This window comes from Melanerpes formicivorus, unplaced genomic scaffold (assembly GCF_026170545.1).
Source record: "Melanerpes formicivorus ecotype bairdi unplaced genomic scaffold, bMelFor1.0.p_v2 SCAF_35, whole genome shotgun sequence".
Lineage (NCBI taxonomy): Eukaryota > Metazoa > Chordata > Aves > Piciformes > Picidae > Melanerpes > Melanerpes formicivorus.
Window position 1 is genome coordinate 5,215,667 of NW_027142387.1, and position 23,749 is coordinate 5,239,415.

The window sequence follows — 23,749 nt, forward strand, 5'->3', positions numbered from 1 at the left end:
TCAGTGCTCCCCGGAGCCAACAGCAAAGCAGAGCCCCGCGGCAGGCCGAGAAAAAGCGGCGGGGTCCCGGCGGGGGCCGCTCGGACACCCCCCCCAAAACCCCCTCCTGCCGCTAGGGAGGAGCCCGGGGGGGGGGAGGGCGGGACCGGCCGGGGGCGGTGCTGGGCGGGGGCGGAGCGGGGCCTGGGGGACACCCTGCGCCACACCCTGCGCCCCCTGCCACATGGGCACAGCGAACAGTCATAGCCAGGGGTAGGCTGGAAGGGACCTTTAAGATCATCCAGTTCCAACCTCCTGCCATGGGAAGGGACACCTCCCACCAGCCCAGCTTGCTCAGGGCCTCATCCACCCTGGCACTGAACACCTCCAGACATCCACAACCTGTCCCAGTGCCTCACCACCCTCCCGGGCAAGAATTGTTCCTCATGGCTCATCTCAATCCAGCTCTTTCCATTCTGAAGCCATCACCTCTCATCCTGTCCTCCAGGTCTTTGTCCAAAGTCCCTCTCCAGCTCTCTTGGAGCTCCCTTCAAATTCTGGAAGGCTGCTCTGAGGTCTCCCTGGAGCCTTCTTTTCTCCAAGCTGAACAATCCCAGCTCTGTCAGCCTGTCTCCATAGGGGAGGTGCTCCAGCCCTCTGTTCATCTTTGTGGCCTCTTCTGGACCCTCATTTACCTTCATGTGGGGTTCAGCATGCTTCTGGCTCTCTGGTGAAGGGCTGAGTGAGGAGCAGCTGAGGAGTTTAGTGCGGAGATGAGGAGGCTGAGGGAAGACCTCTCTACAGCTCCCTGAGAGGAGGCTGGAGCCAGGTGGCAGTTGGGTTCTTCTTTCTAGTTTCAGGTGATAGAAGGAGAAGAATTGGCCTCAATTTGCCACAGGGGAGGTTTAGGTTGGACATGAGAAGAAACTTCATGACTGAAAGGGTTCTCACAGGCTGCCCAGGGAGGTGGCTGAATGCCCATCCCTGGAGACGTTTCCAAGAGGCAGAGATGTGGTGCTGAGGGCCATGGGTTAGCCCCCAGCTGTGGTAGATTTAGGGAATGGTTGAATTCAATGATCTTAAAAGCCTTTTTGCACTCAAAACCAGTCTCTGGTTCTGTGATTTAATGAGGGACATTTGTTGGTTCAGATGAGTTGGGGTCTATGGCTGTCAGTACTTGCATGGCAATCACTGCATCCCAAAGAGCAAAGGACTTGAGCATTTATAGAATCATAAAATGGTAGAATTGTTAGGGGTGGAAGGCCCCTCAAGGATCATCCAGTTCCAACACCCCTGCGATGGGCAGGGACACCTCACACTAGATCAGGTTGCCCAGAGCCACATCCAGCCTGGCCTTACAAACCTCCAGGGATGAGGCTTCCACTATCTTCCCGGGCAACCTGTTCCAGTGCCTCAGCACCCTCATGGTGAAGAACTTCTTCCTAACATCTAAACTGAAGCTACCCATTTCTAGTTTTGCTGCATTCCCCCTAGTCCTATCACTACCCAACACCCTAAAAAGTCCCTCAACAGCTTTCTTGTAGCCCCCCTTCAGATACTGGAAGGCCACAATAAGGTCTCCTTGGAGCCTTCTCTTCTCCAGACTGAACAGCCCCAACTCCCTCAGTCTGTCCTCATAGCAGAGGAGCTCCAGCCCTCTGATCATCCTCGGGGCCCTTCTCTGGACACGTTCCAGCACCTCCAGATCCTTCCTGTAACAGGGACTCCAGAACTGGACACAACACTCCAGGTGGGATCTCACCAGAGTGGAGCAGAGGGGAAGAATCACCTCCCTCGACCTGCTGGCTATGCTTCTCTTGTTGCAGCCCAGGATGTGATTTGCCTTCTGGGCTGCAAGTGCACACTGGTGGCTCCTGTTGAGCTTCTCATCCACCAGCACCCCCAAGTCCTTTTCTTCAGGGCTGCTCACAAGCCAGTCCCTGCCCAGCCTGGATTTGTGCCTGGGATTGCCTCGACCCAGATGCAGGACCTTGCACTTGCTCTTGTTGAACCTCATGAGGTTGGCTTGTGCCCACCTCTCCAGCCTGTCAAGGTCCCTCTGGATGGCCTCCCTTCCCTCCAGCGTGTCTGCTGCACCACACAGCTTGGTGTCATCAGCAAACTTGCTGAGGGTGCACTCAATGCCACTGTCCATGTCACCCACAAAGATGTTGAACGAGACAGGTCCCAGGACTGATCCCTGAGGGACTCCGCTTGTCACTGGCCTCCACTGGGACATGGAGCCATTGACAGCCACCCTTTGGGTGCGGCCATCAAGCCAGTTCTGTATCCACTGAATGGTCCATCCATCAAAACCATACTGCACCAGCTTGGAGACCAGGATGTCACGTGGGGCAGTGTCCTGGCTCTCAGTGAAGAGGAAGATGACTTTTTAACATCCTGTTTGCATAACTGAGGCTGCAAAAATCCCATTAAGGGTAATCGTCATTGGAAAAAAAGCTGGGATGTGCTCACCCTTCAAACCTGACAGAATTCATTCCCTGTAGTTATTTTCTAAAGGCAAAAGCACACTGGAAAATAATACTCAGGAGTCAGAACATTCACAGAATGGTTTGGGTTGGAAGAGATCATGAAGAACACCCAGTCCCAACCCCCTGCCGTGGGCAGGGACACCTCCCACCAGCCCAGCTTGCTCAAGGTCTCATCCAACCTGTCCCTGAACACCTCCAGGGAGGGGGCATCCACAACCTCCCTGGGCAACCTGTTCCAGTCTCCCCACCCTCACCGTCAAGGATTTCTTCCTCATTTCCAGTCCCTCAGTGCCCTCCTCAAGCTTCAACCCATTCCCTCTCATCCTATCACCACAAGCCCTTGTCAAAAATCCCTTCCTGAATTTGTCATCGAGTTCCAGCCTCAGCATGATTTCCTTCTTCAAAACATCACTTAGGACCAGTTTAAATATTTACAGGATTTAGTTCCACTGTAGCAAACTTACCGCAGGAGCTGCGTGCGGAGCCTGGCAGGGCTGGAGTTAATTCTCCTGGCAGCAGCCTGTGTGGTGGCGTGCTTCGGGTATTTTTCCCAAACACTGCTGGTCCCACACCGGTATTTCCACTGCTCTGGAATGGCGTTTGGACGGCATCAGGGCTTCCTCCATTCCTCGTGCTGGAGCAGGCTGGGGCTGCAGCAGGAGCTGCCGGGAGGGGTCAGCGCCAGGACAGATGACCTCAAGTGACCAAAGGGATAGTCGAGCTCGAGCGACGTTATAAAAGCTCAGAGAGAGAAAGGTTGAAGCAGCCACCCCAGAGGACACAGAGTTTGCAAGCAACTGTTTGCACATGGGTGAGCCTCTGCCAGCCCCTGCAAAGCAGCTGGAGTGCTCCTGGCTTGGTTTTGCTTGCATGCCATGCTTTGCTTCACTCACTGACATGGCTTCCACTCAACCCACAACTTCTCTTGCTTTTCCCCTTCCAGCTTGTGGGGGTTATAGAATCACAGAATGTTTTGGGTTGGAAAGGATCTCCAAAGATCATCTACTCCAGCCCCCCTGCAGTGAGCTCAGGCATATTCAAATATGTATCCCATAAAACGTTACCTTGAGAACCTTTAAGGAGGATACTGAATAGAAGAAACCTAGGTGTGGCTGCATGGAATCACAGAGTTGTTTGGTCAGGTTGCTCAGAGCCCCATCCAGAATATCTTGGGATGTCTCCAGGGATGGAACAATTTCTACATCAATGGTGTCTAAAATTCCCGTTACAACTTCTGCTCCCTCTGAAACAGGATCCTTAACCCCCCTGGTATGTTGTGCTCAGTCATACAGAATCTATTTCTGGATCAGTGCTACAAGTGTCCCTTAGAAAGAAGAGACACTCTCTGCTCTGGGCTTGTTTAGTGTGGAGAAGAGGAGGCTGGGGGAGGCATTCTGGCTCTCCAGAATTCATAGTGTCATAGTATCAGTCAGGGTTGGAAGGGACCACAAGGATCATCTAGTTCCAACCCCCTTGTCATGGGCAGGGATACCCCACACTAGATCAGCCTGGCCAGAGCCTCATCCAGCCTGGTCTTAAACACCTCCAGGGACAGGGCCCCAACCACCTCCCTGGACAACCCATTCCAGGGTTTCACCACTCTCATGGTGAAGAACCTCCTCCTCACCTCCAGCCTGAATCTCCCCACCTCCAGCTTCATTCCATTCCCCCTAGTCCTATCACTACCTGAGAGCCTGAGAAGTCCTTCCCCAGCCTTCCTGTAGGCCCCCTTCAGATACTGGAAGGCCACAATAAGGTCACCTCGGAGCCTTCTCTTCTGCAGCCCCAGAACAGCCCCAACTCCTTCAGTCTGTCCTCGTAGGAGAGGAGCTCCAGCCCTCTGATCATCCTTGTGGCCCTTCTCTGGACACCTTCCAGCACCTCCATATCCCTCTTGTAATAGGGACTCCAGAACTGAACACAGTACTCCAGGTGGGGTCTCACCAGGGCTGAGTAGAGGGGGAGAATTCCCTGAAAGGAGGCTGAAGCAAGGTCAGGGTTTCTCTCATCTCCCTAGGAACAAATGGTAGGAGGAGAGCAAATGGCCTCAAGCTGCTCCAGGAGAGGTTTAGGTTAGATCATAGAGGAAGCTTCTTGACCGAAAGGGTTCTCACAGCCTGGCACAGGCTGCCCAGAGGGGTGGCTGAATGCCCATCCCTGGAGGTATTTCCAGGAGGCAGAGATGTGATGCTGAGGGCCATGGTTTAGCCCCAGCCCTGGCAAACTCAGAGTAAATGCTTTGTTGACAATAATCTGCACTTAGTTTACTGCCACTGAGTCATGTCCTGGATTTCCAAAAGTGTGGACTGTCTCTCAACTGGAATCTTCTGTTTAAAAAGTTAAACCAAAGCAGGAACTAAACTGTGTGAACTAAACATCTTTGACCTCTTTCTGGGCTTGCAATTTCAGTTTCTGGTCTTCCGCTGTGGTTTCATCTTCTCTAGTGCTTTCCAGTCACGTTTCAACTTGTGTGGTGGCTCAGCTTCCATCACAACTGTTGTAGGTTGTCTTGGTTTTTTAGCAGCAATAAAATATCCAGGTTCAGTCTCCATGCTGCTTCAATTCTCCACAATCCATCCCTTAAAATCGATGACATCCCTTAAAATCCCTCCCAAGAGTATTTTTGGTGTTACGGAGCATGGATGCCCTGGAGCAGTCCTCACCTTTGTGTCCCATAATTTTAATGTAGTGGAGACTGGAAAGGTTGGACCAGATGATCCTTGAGGTCCTTTCCAACCTGGCATTCTGCCTCAAGTTGCCCCAGGGGAGGTTTATGTCGGACATTAGGAAAAATTTCTTCTCCTGAAAGGGTTGTCAGGCTCTGGACCAGGCAGCCCAGGGCAGTGGTGGAATCCCTATCCCCATGGAGCCATGGAGATGTGGTGGGCTTGGTAGTATTTGGTTAATGGCTGAAGTCATTGGTCTTTAAGGTCTTTTCCAACCAAAACAACTCTGTGAGCCATGTATCCAAAGTTTTCATGACCTTTGTTTCCAAGAGCTTTCCATTGCCACTAGAGGTAGGGTCAGCAAAACTCAGGGTGCTTGCTACTCCCTTGTCACACAAATAGTGCCAGCTTTGACCCTCGCACAATCATTAATAAACCATTACTCATGAACATGAAACAGAATGGAAACTTCACTCAAAGCCTGGCAATTTATTTAGGCTTCTTCTTTTCATAGAATCACAGAATCACAGAATTGGTTGGGTTGGAAAAGCCCTCTAAGATCATCCAGCCCAACCATCAACCCAACACCACCGTGACCATTAAACTGTGTCCCCAGGTGCCATGGTCACGTTTCTGGAACACCTGCAGGGATGGGGACTACCATTTTACCAACCCTTCCACTGGCAGTGATTCTGCAGAAGCTTCCCATGCACTGTTAGATTTTAACAGCAACATCTCCAACACCACAGTGTTGGGTTTTGTCCTCTAATTTCCCTTCCCATCAGTAAAACTGAAACTGGAACTATTCAGGCATTTTCCCATTCTGGAGCTTTATTTGCTATATGCTGAGGTCCTGCTTCATTGCTCTGGACCTAGTCTACCTCATCTACTGTACCCAGCCTGCCAGCCTGGCCTCAAATACCTCCAGGGTGTCAATAGTTCCTCCCCAACTCTCCTGTAGCCCTTTCAGGTACTGGAAGGTTTCTCTAAGGTCTCCCTGGAGCCTTATGTTCTCCAGGCTGAACAGCCTCAACTCTCCCAGCCTGACCCATAGGGGAGGTTCTCCAGCCCTGTGATCATCTTGGTGGCCTCCTCTGGACCTGCTCCAGCAGTTCAGTGTCCTTGTGACGGGGCACCAGAACTGGACACAGTGCTCTAGGTGGGATCTTATCAGAGCAGAGGGGCAGAATCCTTTCCCTCATCTACTCATCACCATGCTTTGAATGCAAACCAGGCCATGGCTGGTTTGTGGGGGCAGCTGCACATTGTTGGCTCATTTGGCAGCCAAGCAGTTAAAGCTCCCTGCATCCTGTCTGCAGCGATGTACAAAGCCAGGTCATTTCCTTTATGCTCTTTTTTTAACAGCATTGGCAGAGCTTGTGGCTCTGCTTCTCACACAGGGTGAGCTCAGGCAGCTCACTGCTTCCCACAGGGCTTGAAGCACATCTCACTGAGGATTTGCCATCTTTTGGGGAGAAATTGGAGCCATCTGGGGACCACCCTGAAGTCAGCAAGACAGCTTTAGTCTGATCAACATCAACAGGTAAAGGACTCTTCTGTGCTGTTCCAGGGGTTAGAAGGCACAGAGAGCTGGGGATCAAGCCTTTTCATCTTCTGCAGAAGGCTCTTGCTGTCTGAAAGCCAACGTTCACCTGCTAACCTGGGCTTTGCTCCGTGCCCACTTTGTGCTTTTGCACTCTGTCCTTCAATGGGGGATGTGTGATGTGCTCTGCTACTCAACAGGCTCTAGGGATGTGTTCACAAAGCTCACTGCCTGTGCTGACACTAAACCTGGTTTGGAGCATGGACTCTCCTTCTTTCCTGCCGATCTTAAGGCTCTCAGAGCAAAGGGTTGTACCTGCTTCTTCTTTCTGTGCTCTAGAGCCAGCACAGTGCCAAGGTCTAGCTCAGTGTTGGCCGGCTGAACACAGAAAAAACCCCAAGGATCTGTGGTTCTGATGGTTTCAATGGGTACAGTTTTGCTTCTTTCTGCTCTTTCTGTGCTCATTTATGAGGTTTCATCACTGCTTTGATTTGTGCTTCCCTGATTTCTGCAATGCCAAACACCTCCTACAGTTATTACTGCAGGGCTTTGGTAACCTCAGCTTCACCCTGCCTTCCTGACCTAAATCTATTCAGGTTGTCCCCAGTTTTGCCATGATTAACCCTAAAGCCTGGGATCTGAGTCATGCTGATTGCTTCCTGAGGATATTCCTGGGCTTTCCATTCCCCTTTCCCTTGTACCACCCATGGAGGATAGGACAGGAGATATTCTGATGGTCATTTCATCTGCATTTGACGTGTTTGATCTGAAAGTCTTGAGGCAGGTGAATTAAACAAAGTTGCTTTCCCTCAGAGATAAAAGCCTGGGTTTACCAGCCCATGCTGGTAGGGCTGCAAAGAGAACACTGGGCTAGGACAAGACAAGACCCCAGTGAGATACAAGAACTTCAGGCACAGCTCCACCACAAACAATCTGAGAGGTGACTGCCTTATTTCAGTGCCAAAAAGCCACTTCTAGGCTCTTTTCTTTGCCTTTAATTCTGGACAAAATTCATAGATTCAGAGATTGCATCAGGTTCAAAGGGACCCTCCAAGGGCATCCTGTCCAACCCCCCTGCAGTCAGCAGGGACACCTCCAACTAGATCAGGATGCCCAGAGGCACCTCAAGTCTGATCTTGTGTGTCTGCAGGGATGGGATGAATGTCTGCAAGGATGGGATGAATGTTTCCAGGGGTGGGGTGAATGTCTCTAGGGGTGAGATGAATGTCTCCAGGGGTGAGATGAATGTCTCCAGGGATGAGATAAATATTTCCAGGGGTGGGATGAATATTTCCAGGGATAGGATGGACATCTCTGGGAATGGGAGGAATGTCTCCAGGGGTGGGATGAATGTCTCCAGGGATGGGATGAACATCTCTGGGGATGTTAAAAATTATAGGTCTCCTGTACCATGACCTTGATTTCCAGTAAATTGGTTGGTGGTGTCTTGGAGACCTTCCTCTGCTCGTGGGTGTTGCTGTTGTTGCTTGGGAAGGAGGACCTGGACATTCAGTCAATACACAACTTCTATTTTTCCACATTTTAATTTACAGAGGCAGAAAACCTGAGGAAATTCTGGGACCCAAATATCCACTGTTTTAACTTCCTCCGGATTCTTAGTAACAAAGCATCAAGGGGCTGCAGGAATCACTCCACCCTCACCTCCCACTGCTCGGCCCCAAGTCCACAAACATCCGTAGCAAAATCTGCAGCAAATCCATTTTGTTTTAGCAAGGCTATGCCAGTAATTCCCTGCTGGTTCTAGGAGGGATCCTCCCATTCCTGTGCTCAGAAGGAGCTCCTGGGCTTGGAAACTCTTGAACTGAAAGCAGAAATCTCAATGCAGGTGCTCAAAATCCTTTCATGCATATAATGCAGGTTTTACCATTCTTCCACTTTCTTGACTTCCACCTGGTTGGTCTCTTCTCCCTGGGAACAAGTGATAGGAGGAGAGGAAATGGCCTCAGGTTGCACCAGGAGAGGTTTAGGTTGGAGATTAGGAAAAATTTCTTTGCTGCAAGAGTGGTCAGGGATTGGAGCAGGCTGCCCTGGGAGGTGGCTGAATTCCCATCCCTGGAGGTGTTTCCAAGAGACAGAGGTGTGGTCCTGAGGTTGTGGTAGATGATGGTTGGACTTGATGATCTTAAAGGGATTTTCCACCCAAGACCATTCTATGATCTTATGAAGTACTAATCACAGAATCACAGACTGCTTTGGGTTGGAAGGGACCTCAAAGGTCATCCAGCTCCAACCCCCTGCCATGAGCAGGGACACCTCCCACCAGCCCAGCTTGCCCAAGGCCTCATCCAACCTGGCCTTGACCACCTCCAGGGAGGAGGCATCCACAACCTCCCTGAGCAACCTGTTCCAGTGTCTCACCAGAAGGGTGTTTCTGGACACCACAGCATCAGCTAACAGCATGGCACTAGGGGTAGTTGATGACCTTCCCCTGCCCAACCAGTGCTGGTGTTTTCATTGGCCACTTGCATTGGTCATCTTCTAAGTCCACCTCTAGACCAGGGGCAACCAACCAGCAGTGTTCCCAGTCTTTGCTGTTTCACAACAGGAGATACCTGAGGGCTGCAGAGAGAGGCTGTCAGCTCTGTAGCTTTTGTTTCTCCTCCTCATCTCTTCTTGGCAGCTTGACAAAAGCAGGCAGCTAGGAAGGTGTGGATCCTATCCCAGCTTCTCCTGCCTTTGCCTCTGTTTCTCCAGTTTTGCCATGCTGCTCTCCTGCAGCTCCTGGACTTGGTGTTCCCTGAAGGAACCTTTCATTGTGTTCTCCAAGGCTCTTTGCAGCTGCTGTTCCCCTTCTTTTCACACAGCTTGCTAAACCAACACTCAGAGCTGTTTCCCCCTTTTTGTCCCTTTTGATCTTCACCTTTAGATGGCAGCTGAGGGTCCGTCCTGAGCATATTTCTACAGGTTCCACTGTGTGCAGCCCTCCTGCCAGCTCCCCAGGCCTGAGGTGTCCTTTCATTCCTTCTCACCTTTGTTATCATTGTTGAAGCTGAACTTGCAGCTCCTCCCTTTCTGTTTCTGCTTGATTCACAGGGCCCAGCATTCCCCTTGCTGACTTAACCTTTGTGCCACTGCCACTGAAGTTGCTCTTCTTCTATTAGCTCCAACAGACACTTCCCCAGATGCCAATCCCAAGGTTTGATTTTCAGGATTCATAAGATTTAACATTTTCAAAGTGTTCTTCTAGAGGGAGGAACCTGCCAGCCACATCTCCTCCCAGAGCTCTGATGTTTACCTAGTGGATTTCTTGCAGGAAATTCTTCCTGCAGTGTCCCTGGTGGTCATTGTCCACTCCAAGGCAGAGGGTTAAAGGCTTTGCAGTCTTTACCACTTTTGTGTTCAGGGTTGGGTCCTTCACTCCGAGAAGGATATTGAGGGGTTGGAGCAGGTCCAGAGAAGGACAAGGAAGCTGGGGAGGGATCTGGAGAACAGGGCTGGTAAGGAGCAGCTGAGGGACCTGGGGGTGTTTAGTGTGGAGAAGAGGAGGCTGAGGGGAGACCTCATTGCTCTCTACAGCTCCCTGAAAGGAGGCTGGAGCTGGGTTGCAGTTGGGCTCTTTTTCCTAGGACCAGGTAATAGGAGAGGAAATGGCCTGGAATTGTGCCAGGGGAGGGTGAGGTTGGAGATGAGGAAAATTTTTTGCTGCAAGAGTGGTCAGGGATTGGAGCAGGCTGCCCAGGGAGGTGGTGGTCACCATCCCTGGAAGTGTTCCAGAAATGAGTGGCCATGGCACTTGGAGCCATGTTGATGTTGGGTTGATGGTTGAACCGGATGATCTCAGAGGGCTTTTCCAACCAAACCAATTCTCTGGTTTTCTGATATCCATACAAAGATATGCAAAGAACGGGCATTTTTCCCAGGTGAACAATGCCATTGTTGCCTTCCTCTCTTTGCTCTGGTGGTTTAACATTAATGTGTGAGTCATCTGACATGGGCTTGCAATCAAGTCCTTATCTGTGTCCATGTGATCCGTTGGGAGGGGGTCAGTTTACTGAGTTTTCTTTATCAGAAGAGTCACCACTATCAATATTTTTCTAGCACAAAGGATGTCTTATCACTGCCATAATGGTGGCATATAAACAGAAAGAGGATCACAACTTCTCCGCACTCTGGAGGTAGAAGTATTTATGGTAAGCATCTTGCTGTGGAATCTTGGAGCAAGCATTATGCTGCCTGCCTGTTTTCACCCTCCTGCAAACCAGAGGGAAGTGACAGTGGGGGTGCCAGATTTCACTGGAACAAGACTCATAGAATCCTGGAATGGGTTGGAAGGGACCTTCAAGATCATCCAGTTCCAAAACCCTGCCATGGGCAGGGACACCTTCCACCAGCCCAGCTTGCTCAAGGCCTCATCCAACCTGCCCTTGAACACCTCCAGGGAGGAGGCATCCAGGAACTCCCTTCCAACCCAAACCATTCTGTGAATCTATGGAGCTATAGAATCAGAACTGGTGATAGGATGTGGCCTTGTTGTGGTCACACCTGCTCAGAACTGCCACCTCAGTGGAGGTATTCATGAACTGATTGCCAGCCACGTGTGGTCACTGCAATCTTCTTTAGGGTGTGGGATAACCTAGCAATATATATGTCCTCAGACACCACAGGAAATGCCATGATGTCTTCTGCAATTGGCCCATGACATGTAATCACTGCTAGGTTATTTCCTCAGGTGATTAGGTAAAAGGCTTTGTTTGCATTCCGCCATGCCCCAGGCTCACCCAAGGTAGTTTACAACAGATCCACTTTGCTTCAGACTATTGACCATCTGTGGAACCTCAGAGGATGCTCACATTGAGGAGTCCCTGAAGTATCTCATAAGCAGACCTTGCCCTCAGGTGGAACCTGAAGATCATTGAGATCTCAAGTTTCTACTGGAACAGCAGTCCTGGTGTGCTGACTCTGAGTACACTGTGAGGGACAGGAGATTGAGACAGGAGATGAGGAAGAAATTCTTGAGTGTGAGGGTGGGGAGACACTGGAACAGGTTGCCCAGGGAGGTTGTGGATGGCCCTTCCCTGCAGGTATTCAAGGCCAGGCTGAATGAAGCCTTGAGCAAGCTGGGCTGATGGGAGGTGTCCCTGCCCATGGCATGGGGTTGGAACTTTCAGGTCCCTTCCAGCCCCAAACCAGTCTGTGAAGCTATGGAGCAGAGGTCTTCCCTGGCAGTAGCAGCTGCCTCAGCTTGGCCCAAGTGAGAGCTGTTGCCTTCAACACTGTTAGAATCATAGGATGGGTTGGGTTGGAAGGGGCCTTCAGATCACCCAGTTCCAACTCCCTGCTGTAGGCAGGGACACTTTCCACCATCCCAGCTGGCTCAAGGCCTCATCCAGCCTGGCCTTGTTCCATGCTAACTAATCACTTGGTTTGGCTGCCTGGTGCCATGGGGAGCAGGGCTGCTCTGAAGTCTTCCTTCAGTCAGGATGACCTGTGAACAATTCCTTACTTGGTACTGGCACTAAAAGAGGGATCAAGGGCTGACATTCAGTGGTGTGACCCTCCTGTGGGGCCACATGTCCCTGTGTGCAAGCAGAATGTGATCTGGACAGAGGCGGTGACTCAGAGTTGAGTCAGACAGAGGGAAGTCTGGAGTGCAAAGGCTGAGGAAACCATGACATGAGTAAAGATCCTTCGAGTGCTCTGATGGTCCTGAGCCTCATGGATTAATGGTCCTGTAAATGCCCACAGCCGGATGCCCCCAGAGAGACAGTCCCTGAACAAAGCAAGCCCTGGGCAGTTATACCCTTGCCCTCTCTGCGTCCCACCTTCATGTAATCTGCATGGGCTTTCTGGTCCAGTGGTGGTTCCCAGGTTGCCCAGGGAGGTCATGGACACCCACTCCCTGGAGGTGTTCAAGGCCAGGTTGGATGAGGCAAGCTGAGCTGGTGGGAGGTGTCCCTGCCCATGGCAGGGGATTGGAACTGGATGATCTTCAGGGTCCCTTCTAACCCAACCCACTCTGTGAAGCTATGAATTGGTTATGGTTGCAGCACAATCTCTCATTGCAGTGGAGTACTCAAGAGAGAGGATTCAAACCTTTATATCAAGTAGAAGAAAGGAAATAATTGTCCCTCAGTGCAGAGCATTGCAGACTCTCCAGAATACTTCAAGGGACCTAATGGTCATCTTCCAAAACCACAAGCTCTTCTTCTCAGCATTCTACAAAAGGACGTGTGAATATCATTCAGGGGACATAAAACTGCATCAGGCAAAAGGAAATTGTCTACCACCTTAATAAAGAGTAAACCTCCTGAATATTTATACATATCTTTCCCTAGAGAAAATAGCTGAGAATGAGGAAAAGTGGATGTTTGCCTCCTCTGGAGGCTTTCCTTCAGACAAAGGCCACTTTCCTAATCCCATGAGTTGCTTTCCAGAATTTTCAGCTTGCTAAAATAAGACATTTACCATGTCACAGAATCATGGGATTGTCTAGGTTGGAAAAGCCCTCTAAGTTCATCCAGTTCCAACTTCAACCCAACACCACCATGGCAACTAGACCATGTCCCCAAGTGCCATAGCCACACATTTCTGGAACACCTCCAGGGATGGGGACTCCACCACCTCCCTGGGTAGCCTGTGCCAATCTCTGACCACTCTTGCAGCAAAGAAAATTTTCTTCATCTCCAACCTAAGCCTCTCCTGAGGCAAGTGAGGCTATTTCATCTCATTCAATCATCTGATCCTAGAGAGAAGGGACAAAACTCCACCTCACTGCAGCCTCCTCTCATGGAGCTGTAGAGAGCAATGAGGTCTCCCCTCAGCCTCCTCTTCTCCACACTAAACACCCCCAGGTCCCACAGCTGCTCCTCACCAGCCCTGTTCTCCAGACCCTTCCCCAGATTCCTTGCCCTTCCCTGGATCTGCTTCAGCCCCTCAATGTCCTTCTTGGGGTGAGGGCCCCAAAACTGAATCCAGGATTCAAGCTGCAGCCTCACCAGTGATCAGCCCAGGGGGACAATCCCTGCCCCTTTCCTGCTGGCCACACCATTGTGATCCAGGGCAGGAAGCTGGTGGCCTTCCTAACTCAGCAGAGGTAGCCATTCAAGCTGCAGTGGTCATTATCTTCACAGAGTCCCACCAGTCCCCTCTGGGATGGGGCCAAAATATATGTGTAGCAGAGTTTTGGACCTTTTGGGTGCAGGAACCTCATCAGCCCTCTTTTATTTGCTTATACAAGGAATTTGCATTGTCCACATGTCCCATTTCAGCTGATCCAAGCTTCTTCTGCTCACAGAATAACAAACTGCTTTGGGAATGAATTTTAAATAGTTTATTAGCCTTAAGTAGCTCAAAGGCCATATATTCCTTATCAAAGGCCATAAACTGCTCATCAAAGGCCACTAATTGCTCATGTGTGTTTAGCTCCATCTTCTATGGGAAATTCTGTGACTAGTAAGTAGGAGGAAAAGAGTGATATTCTTCTGGGACCTGTGGATGAACATGATACTCTGTTTTTGAGAAGTTCCTAGATCACAGTCCTGCCACTGCTGCTAAGCCACTGCCACTAAACCATGTGTCTCAGCATCTTTCGAACAGCTCCAGGGATGGGGACTCCACCACCTCCCTGGGCAGTCTGTTCCAGTGCCTGAGAACCCTTTTTGGGAAGAAATTGTTCTTCATCTCCAACCTGAGCCTCCCCTGGCACAACTTGAGGCCATTTGTTTTTGTCCTGTCACTTGTTGCCTGTGAGAAGAGACCAACCCCACTTCCCCCCAACTCCCTTTCAGGTTGCTCTAGAGGGTGATGAGGTCTCCTTTTAGAAATGAGTGATATAAAAAGTCATTTCTGAGCCAGACAGCTCTACCAGAAATGGTCCATTTCAGTCAGTCCAGAATCCGACCCCTCATTAAAAAATCAGAAGGCTGCTAATTGAGCAGATTTCTGCTCCCCAGAGCCATTTCCAAATAATTTCTAAATGGAGTCTGAAGCTCAGCTTGCTGGTATGTGGCTACTCAAAGAAGAAACAAAACACACTGAAGTATAATCCTGTTTTCTTCCAGGCTAGATGAGTCATGTTCGTCTGCGTTTGGCTTAGAAGAAAGGAAAAGGAGCAAATGAGCACCAGGCTGGGTTTGTGCTGGTTGGTCTTGTTCTTGCTGTGTGCTCGAGAATGGGTCCAGCCTCAGCTGTAGCAGGCACCTGGAGCCTTCAGCATCATCTGGAATAAGGTAAGGAGGAAGGCTCTACAAGGGCTTGTGGTGATGGGATGGGAGGGAGTGGATTGAAGCTTGAGGAGGGGAAATTTAGATTGAAGATAAGGAAGAAATTCTTGACTTTGAGGGTGGGGAGACACTGGAACAGGTTGCCTGGGGAGGTTGTGGATGCCCCCTCCCTGGAGGTGTTCAAGGCCAGGTTGGATGAGGCCTTGAGCAAGCTGGGCTGGTGGGAGTTGTCCCTGCCTATGGAGGTTGGAACTAGATGATGTTGAAGGTCCCTTCCAACCCAAACCATTCTGTGAATCTCTGAACTCCTGGGAGGTTTAAGGGGCATAATTAATCCAAGAGCAGATAGAGGGTAGAGAGGAGATCAGAAGTAAGTAGGTAGTAGGAGAGAAGTAGATAGGAGAAGGAGACAGGAGAAGAGAAGTTCTTTCTCCCCATGGAAGAAGAGATCCTTCAGGCCTGCTTTCTTGGGTGACAATGAAATAAAAGAGTATTTAAGTACCCTGCTTGCTAAATATTCCCTTTAGGAAAAGGGAGGCAAAGTCCAAAGTGCAGAGGCTTTGCTCTCCAAAGTAGGCGAGGCAACGGGAGGAGAAAAAGCCGGAGGACGCTGTTGATCATCTCTGCTTTACGTAAGAGCAAAGTCCAATCATGCTGCATGTCCATATTAATTCTGCTGGGTTTTAAATAATTTTTCAGAGGACTACACAAAAAGCAGGAACAACCTCCACGGTAGGTCCATAGTTTTCTCTTTTTTCCCTTGAAATCAGAGAGACTCTTCTAACACTGGCTGATAGCTGTGGTTGGTGTGTGTGTGGGGGGGGTGTGCCAAGTAGCTGCATATTCTTCTTAAATGAGCATTTCCTGTCTGATTTATTTTGTCCATATGCAGAATTGCAGAAACTGCAACACTGCAGTGAAATGAAGGTAGCAAAGAGGTAGAAGTGCAAAGTGTAGATCTCTGTCAGCAAACTCGGAGCAGCTGGGCTTGCTTCAGCATGTGCCTGCTTGCCCGTTACGAGGATTCACTGCCATGTAGGGCTTTAATAACTTTACTGATTAAACAAATATCTCTATTTTCCCTGGGAAAAAAAAAAAGAGGTCATTGAGGTGACTGCCCTTGGCTAAACACTTGTACCTGTCTTGGTCAAATATTATTTCCAGGGAGCTATTGGAACTACATTTAAAATGCCTTCCGAGGACGAAAGGAAGCATAGCGCAGATGGACACAGTCTTAAGATCACTGCATCCAACGAGGATGAACATGAAGACAAAGAGTAAGTGTTCTTAAACAACATGCCCTGCACTGAAGCTTGAGAAATTATCTTGTTTTTAGGGTTTATTGAATTTTATGATTCATTGAAATTCACTTTATCTGCAAAACCTAATAACGGGAAGCTTTGTATCAGCTCAGCGCGAGGACCCTTTATCTTTTGAGGCCTAAGTGTCCACATTATTGACAACAGTTAATTGAAAAGCAGCTCTAAAGTGTGACAGAAATGATGTTAGAAGGGACATCTTGGGTACAGTCATGTCACCAGCTAAAAATCATCTTGATTTGTTTAGTCTGAGCGGTTTACGTACCTTGAACAGTTTATTTAGTCCTTATGCCCCATGTGCAAAAACATTGATTTTATGCTATCTTCTCCTTTCTCATTTTGAAAGCCATTTACTGCCTCAGTTCACGACTTCCCTGACCAGACAGTGGAACCACCAGCCCTTGCTGGTGTTGTTTCATCCTTGGAGGAGTGAACTGGGAAGGCTTTAACCTGAATTTGCCGCGGTTGGTAGCTGACGCTATTTCTATACCTGGAGGTTTAAATCCAAGCATCTCAAGCACACTCCATAAGTCATATTGTGGTTACACACCATTGTTTGATGTAAAAATGTTTCAGGATTAGATTTCAATTGGCCTTCATTAATAGCTAGCATCAGTATTTCTGTGAATTGCTGTGTATTGCATGAGAATGCCTGTGGAAGGCTGCTTTTCAAACACGCTGAAGCTCTCCTACTTTTTCAGCAAGGACAAGAAGAAGAAGAAGAAGGAGGCAGAAAAGGCCAAGATGGTCAGCCCATTGAAAATGGTAGGGTTGATTCTCTCTCCCTCTATCTCTAGATCCCTACAGAGGCATTTCAAAGTGTGAGAATTAGGTGAGAGCACTGCAGACGTGGCCTTGGCTTTGCCAAATATGTGATACTAGAGACTGCAGGATATAGTATAGCCATCAAGCAGCTCTTTTTTTGTATATTCTTGGTATTATTATCAGTCTGAGTGCAGAGTGGGTTAAGAGCAGCCCTGAAGAAAGATCCTTGGGGGTGTTGGTTGCTGAGCAGCTCCCCACGAGCCAGCAGTGCCCTCATGCAGCACAGAAGGCAGCTGTGTGCTGGGCTGCATTCAGAGGAATATGGCCAGCAGGGCAAGAGAGGGGATTCTGCCCCTTGCCTCTGCTCTGCTGAGACCCCACCTCCAATATTGCTCCAGGTCTAGTGGGAGGTGTCCCTGCCCATGGCAGGGGGTTGGAACTGGATGATCTTGAAGGTCCCTTCCACCCCAAATCATTCCATGAACCACTGAGGTGTCCCTACCCATGGCAGAGAGTTGGAAATGGATGATCTTTAAAATCCTTTCCAACCCTAACCATTCTGTGATTCTCTGATGGACACATCAAAACATTAACCTTTGGAGAGTTTCTGTGATAAAAGTGCTTTTATAGAAGGGTTTCTTCCTGCACACTTAAATTGGGCTATAATCTCAGTCGCTAATGAGAGACAGTTTGAGTGCACACCCAACAGCTTTTTGTTGCCTTTCTTGCTGTGTAGGCAGAGCCTTGTGCTTGCCTCCCGCTGCCACAGTGAAGTTTAATGTCTCTTCTCTCTCCCAGTTCCGCTACTCCAGCTGGTCAGACAGGATACTCATGCTGCTGGGCACTCTGATGGCAGTAGCCCATGGAAGCAGCCTCCCCATCGCCATGATAATCTTTGGGGACATGACTGACAGCTTCGTTGACTCTGAAAACGTAAATATAACAGGTACAGACATACCTGCTGTGAAAGGAACACTGGAATCACTTCTGGAAAAGTGGCAGGGAGATTCAGGCATCTCAGCAGGGGATTCTCATGGCATAAACCCAGCATGATACCACACTCTGACACAAATGAGTAGCTCCTGTGTTTGTTGTGACACACTATGGCATTTTTATTGCTCCTAATTCTTAGTTTCTGCATTAAATTCACAGAATGGGTTGGGTTGGAAGGGACCTGAAAGACCATCCAGTTCCACCACCCTGCCATGGGAAGGGACACCTCCTACCAGCCCAGCTTGCTCAAGACCTCATCCAGTCTGGCCTTGAACACCTGCAGGAGGGGGACAACCACAACCTCCCTGGGCAACCTGTTCCAGTGTCTCCCCACCCTCAGTGTCATGAACTTCTTCCTCATCTCCACTCTCAATCTCCCCTCTTCCTGCTCAAAGCCATTGTCCCTTGTCCTGTCACTCCCAGCCCTTGTCAAAAGTCCCTCCCCAGCTCTCCTGTAACCCCTTTCAGGTACTGGAAGGTCTCCATGGAGCCTTCATTTCTCCAAGCTGAACAATCTCAGCTCTCAGCTTGTCCCCATAGCACACATTCAATGCATCATGGTTAACTCTGGCTAGAGAGAGGCTGGCTGCCCTTCTAGTCAGCATCAGTTCCTCTTAATTCCTTTGCACTAAACTGGACATTGTGGTTCACAAGATGAATCAGATCAGCAAGTACATCCAACAGAAACTCACTACAAAAAGACAGGATGAGGGGTGATGGCTTCAAGCGGCAGGAAGCTGGATTAAGATGAGACATAATGGAGAAATTCTTCCCCATGAGGGTGGTGAGTCACTGGAACAGGTGGGCCAGAGAAATTTTGGAGCCTCCCAGCCTGGTAGTGTTGAAAGTCAGGGTGGCTGGGGTCTTGAGCAAGCTGCTCTAGTGGAAGGCGTCCTAGCCCTTGACAGGGGGTTGGAACTGGATGATCTTGAAGGTTCTTTACAACCCAAACCAGTCTGTGAATCTGAGATGTGGCTCTGTAGTCAGTGAAGTTGTGACTAGCTTTGTATTGCTATCATCGTTTTTTTGAGTAGGTAGAAATCATCCTACTCCTCCTTTCATTACGGTCAAGTCAGTTCAAAAGGAGCTGTAGGACTCAAAACCTGCTGAACAGCTTGCAGGGCAACTAATCTGTTAAAACTTGCCCTCTTAAAAGTATTTGCTCTTTTCTTCCTTTCTAGATGATTCCATTCTGATGAATTACACTGAGGCCATTTTAGACAAGCTGGAAGAAGAAATGACAAGGTAACTAGAAGTGGATGTTTCCTCTCCTTTCTCCTATGTAGGCACACCTTTCTAGTCAAGCCATTCTTGTTTTGAATACTTTAAACAACATGTAAGCAGTGAGGCACTGAATAATGCTTGTAACTAAAGAGACTGTTGGAGTATTCCAGAGCACCCACAGCTGTTCCAAACCATTTTTCTATGATCCCTTTTCAGAAGTGCTCTGTTTCCCCCATGCCAACTGCACTTCCTACTTTCTCTTCCTCTGAACTTATTGCTAACAAATTATATTACTAACAAATTATATTGGTTATCATCCATCCATGCCTTGAGCTGTAGGGATTCTCTGGTAAAAAGCAGAATTAAAATTGCCCCAAAAAATTAGCTAATTTGCTACCAAAGCATCAAGTGCAACCAAGTTGTCTGGTCTCACCTGGAGTGCTGTGTCCAGCTCTGCAGCCCTTAACACAGAAAGGACATGGACCTGATGGAGCAGGTCCAGAAGAGGGCCATGAAGATGATCAGGGGGCTGGAGCATCTCTGCTATGAGGACAGAATGAGGGAGCTGGGGTTGTTCAGCACACTTACAGCACACCTTACAGCACACCTTACAGCAGACTTCCAATACCTGAAGGGGGCTACAAGAAGGCTGCAGAGGGACTGTTTGCAAAGGCCTGCAGGGACAGGACGAGGGGCAATGGTTTGAAATGAGAGCAGAGCAGATTTAGATTGGATGTGAGAAGCTAGTTCTCCCCATCCTCATCCCCATGAGGATGCTGGAACACTGCCACAGGTCACCCAGGGAGGTGGTTGAGGCCCCATGCCTGGAGATATCCAAGGTCAGGCTCAAAAGGGCTCTGAGTAACCTGATCTAGATGTCCCTTCCTACCTCATCCATTCTATCATATTTGTGTTAGTGTTTAATTTCTGCTTTGAAATTAAAGTAATGACACAGCTTTAAATCAGGTTATTTTCTCTCCCTTTTTCTTTTCTTTATGATCAAGCATATTTGTCATTCATTTCTCTTAGTTTTAAAGATCCTTGTGTTAGTGTTCTAATGTCTGCTTTGAAATGAAAGTGACCACACAGCTTTAAAATCAGAGCATTTTCTCTTTTGTTTTTCTTCTCGTGCAGATGGGGCAGGGGGGGAGGTATTCACAATTTGGTTTTGTTTCTCATTATCCTGCTGTGATTGTACTGGTAATAAATCAGGGTTTTTTTCCAAGCCAAATCTGGTTTGCCCATGACAGTAACTGGTGGGTGATCTCTCCCTGTCCTTATCTCACTCCAGCGACCTTTCATTGTATTTTCTCACTCCTGGCCCAGCTGAAAAGGGATGTGATAGAGCATCTCTTTGGTGGACACCTGGCCCCCAGCCAAGGTCAAAGCCACCACAAACATCATGTGTGACACTTTGTCTTTTAAACATTAGCCATGACAGTACAAGCATGAATAAAGAGCAAGTGGAGTTTCTCTCTAGGAGCAAACTGGTGAATGAGGAGTCTGTCACTTATTAGCAGCACAGGGATAGCTTCTCCTGTCTGGAGTTTCTAGATAGTGCCTTGAGGTGATGTGTTCACTGGGTTGAAGAAGCAGCTGCTTGCAGCCAGCCCTTGTAGATCTAGTCAGGTTTACAGCAGGTCACATAGTAATAAAAGCTCTGTAGAAGGGCAAAGGCCTCCCTCAGGTGTGTACTCAGCTCTGCACATGGTTTTGGTTGTGTTTGTTACTCAAACAAGTTTCCCCAAAGCCCAGCTATCTCTCCAGACAACAGCAACCATTCTTTTACGAGGCACTGAACGTTCACTCTCTGATGAGTTTCAGAGGATTCAGTGAATTTGCAGGATGTATTGCATCAGCATGGAAGCGTGGCAGAGGCATCAGCCCCTTCCGAGACAACTGGTCAGGAGGCAAAGTCCAAGCATGAAAGGATTTGTGGAAGCTATGCAACATCATAAAGCAATTGTCTGAAGTCATTGCTGAATTTTGAGGTGGTGTTCTTGGGTTTAGTGTGATTGAGAGGGGAGTTTTAGTAGGGCTGAAGATGACCAGGGCCAATATTAAACTAACCAGCATTCAGTTAGGCATTAACCTGGTGTTATTAGTTCAGATAAAGCTGATTTCATAATGACTATAGTTCCAAAGTCCCTGACTATGTTTGGTCTTGAAAATGGATGGATTACAACTTGAAAAGTTTCATTAGGATGAGAGGCAACAGCCTCAAGTTGCACCAGGGAAGGTCTAGGTTGTACATAAGAAACTTCTTGACTGAAAGGTTTCTCATAGCCTGGCACAGGTTGCCCAGGGAGGTGGCTGAATGCCCATCCCTGGAGATGTTTCCAAGAGGCAGAGATGTGGTGCTGAGGGCCATGGCTTAGCCCCAGCCTTGGTAGAGTTAGAGAATGGTTGGGCTGGGTGATCCCAAATACTTCCATGATTACATGAGCTCTAAGGCAGTCCTCTCCTTGTCTGAGCTGAGCATTTGCACACAGATTCCTGCCATTTGCTCCTGTCAGGTTTCATGCTACTGTTCTAAAGAATCAGTGTGTGTAGCTTACTACATGTGCCACTTACTACACGTGAGTGAAAGTCCTAAGAGTTTGAAAGCTTTTGTGTTAATTATTTACCATTTTATGGATGCAGCAGTCTTACAGCTGCCTGTGATATCACAAACAATTAGCCACTGCCTCTGGTCATGGCTCGCAAGCAGGGGATCAGCTGAGTTCAGTTTTGCGGCTTTAGGCCTGGTTTCAGTCCAGCAGTAACTGATTCTGATGAACCAAATCAAATTTGATTTCTTTCTCTCTGAACATTTTAAAACTATGGCTCAAATTGTCTTCCAGTTTGAGTATTTCACACACTCCTTGGTTTGGATGTGACAGCACAGGACTGAATTAATTTAAAAGTAAACAGTCAATTAGGAATAAAGCAGAGAGAAGAAAAGGGGGTTTGATCTTAGGGCATTAGCCTCCAGGAGATGCATGTTTATTAATTCTGTGTTCTGAAAGGGGGAAATGCAGCAGCCATGCATGGAAATATTGATAAAGGCAGGCATACTGTGTGATGGAAATGTTGGCTTGAGGGAGCTGGTGGAGGAGAAGCTGGACATGAGCATGCAATGGGCACTTGAAATCCAGAAGGCTCAATGGCAGCCTGGGCTGCATCCAAAGCAGCATTCCCAGAGATGGAGAGAGGGGATTCTGCCCTTCTGCTCTGCTCTGGGGAGACCTCACCAGCAGTGCTGTGTCCATCTATGGGGCCCTCAACACAGAAAGAACCTGGACCTGATGGAGAAGGTCCAGAGGAGGCCACCAGGATGATCAGAGGCTGGAGCACCTTCCCTGCGAAGACAGTCTGAGAGTTGAGACTGTTAAACCTGGAGAAGAGAAGGTTCCAGGGAGACCTTAGAGCTGCATTTCAATACCTGAAGGGGATCTACAGGAAGGCTGGGGAGGGACTGTTCAGAAGGGCCTGTGGGGATAGGACAAGGGGCAGTGGTTTGAAACTGGAGCAGGGGAGATTTAGGTTGGGCATCAGGAAGAAGTTCTGCACAGTGAGGGTGATGAGACACTGGAACAGGCTGCTCAGAGATGTGGTTGAGGCTCTGCCCTTGAAGCCATTTGGAATCAGACTTGATGTAGCCCTGAGCAGCCTACGCTAGCTGGAGCTTTTGCTGACTGCAGGGGGTAGGACAAGATGCCCTTTGAAGGTCCCTTGAACCCAAACCATTCTAGGATTCCAGTTGCTGCTTGTAAGAAACTCGGTAGCTTCTCCAGAGAGGTGCAAATTCTAGCATGAATGTAGAGACCCTGGTTCAGTTCTGAAAGAGAAGCAGCAAGCTAAACAACATCCTGGAGAGACCATCAAAACTAAATTCAGAGAATGTTACTTTTCCCCCTTTCTTTCAGGTATGCATATTACTATTCTGGGATAGGAGCTGGTGTTCTCCTTGCTGCTTACGTCCAGACCTCGTGTTGGACCCTAGCAGCAGGCCGGCAAATCAAAAAAATCAGAGAAAAGTTTTTTCATGCCATTATGAGGCAAGAAATTGGCTGGTTTGATGTAAATGATGTGGGAGAACTCAACACTCGCCTGATAGAGTAAGTATGCTCCACCTTTACCAGTGGCTTTTAGTCCTGCTAAGCGTGGCATCTGGGGCCGTGGTTTAGCAGCCGTGGTGATGTTGGGTTGCTCGTTGGGCTGGATGACCTTAGAGAGCTTTTCCAGCCCCAACAATTCCATGATTCTATGATATAATGTTTGGACCTAGGGAGGTGGTGGAGTCACCATCCCTGGAGGTGTTCAAGAAAAGTGTGAGCATGGCATCTGAGGCCACGATTTAATGGCCATGGTGGTGGTGGGTTGAGGGTTGGACTGGATCTCTTAGAGGGCTTTCCCAAACAAAGCAATTCTATGGCTCCATGACTCTGTGATTCTATGATATAATGAATATAATGTAATTGAACTCCATGATCTTAAAGATCTTTTCCAACCTAAACTATTCCATGGTTCTATGTATGAGTTGCAGATTGGTTTGGGATTTTTTGTTTTCTTTTAAATAGAATTCTTTCCTTGCCAAGTTTCT

The 23,749-nt window shown here is 48.7% G+C and overlaps 1 protein-coding gene across 3 annotated transcripts in view; it reads left to right on the forward strand.

Annotated features, from left to right (window-relative positions):
* The first annotated feature begins 6,548 nt into the window (after positions 1-6,548).
* Positions 6,549-23,749, forward strand: part of ABCB1 (ATP binding cassette subfamily B member 1) — a 44,709-nt gene continuing 27,508 nt past the window's right edge. The window contains exons 1-8 of one of the 3 annotated variants that reach the window (XM_068156942.1): positions 6,549-6,680; positions 14,702-14,869; positions 15,391-15,595; positions 16,028-16,140; positions 16,884-16,947; positions 17,746-17,893; positions 19,122-19,185; positions 23,073-23,264. In XM_068156942.1, coding sequence (XP_068013043.1) covers positions 16,052-16,140; positions 16,884-16,947; positions 17,746-17,893; positions 19,122-19,185; positions 23,073-23,264 — 557 coding nt within the window. In that variant the 5' untranslated portion in view covers positions 6,549-6,680; positions 14,702-14,869; positions 15,391-15,595; positions 16,028-16,051. Of the gene's footprint in view, positions 6,681-14,701; positions 14,870-15,390; positions 15,596-16,027; positions 16,141-16,883; positions 16,948-17,745; positions 17,894-19,121; positions 19,186-23,072; positions 23,265-23,749 lie in introns of those variants that run through there. The other 2 variants (XM_068156943.1, XM_068156944.1) reach the window with 2 other exon arrangements.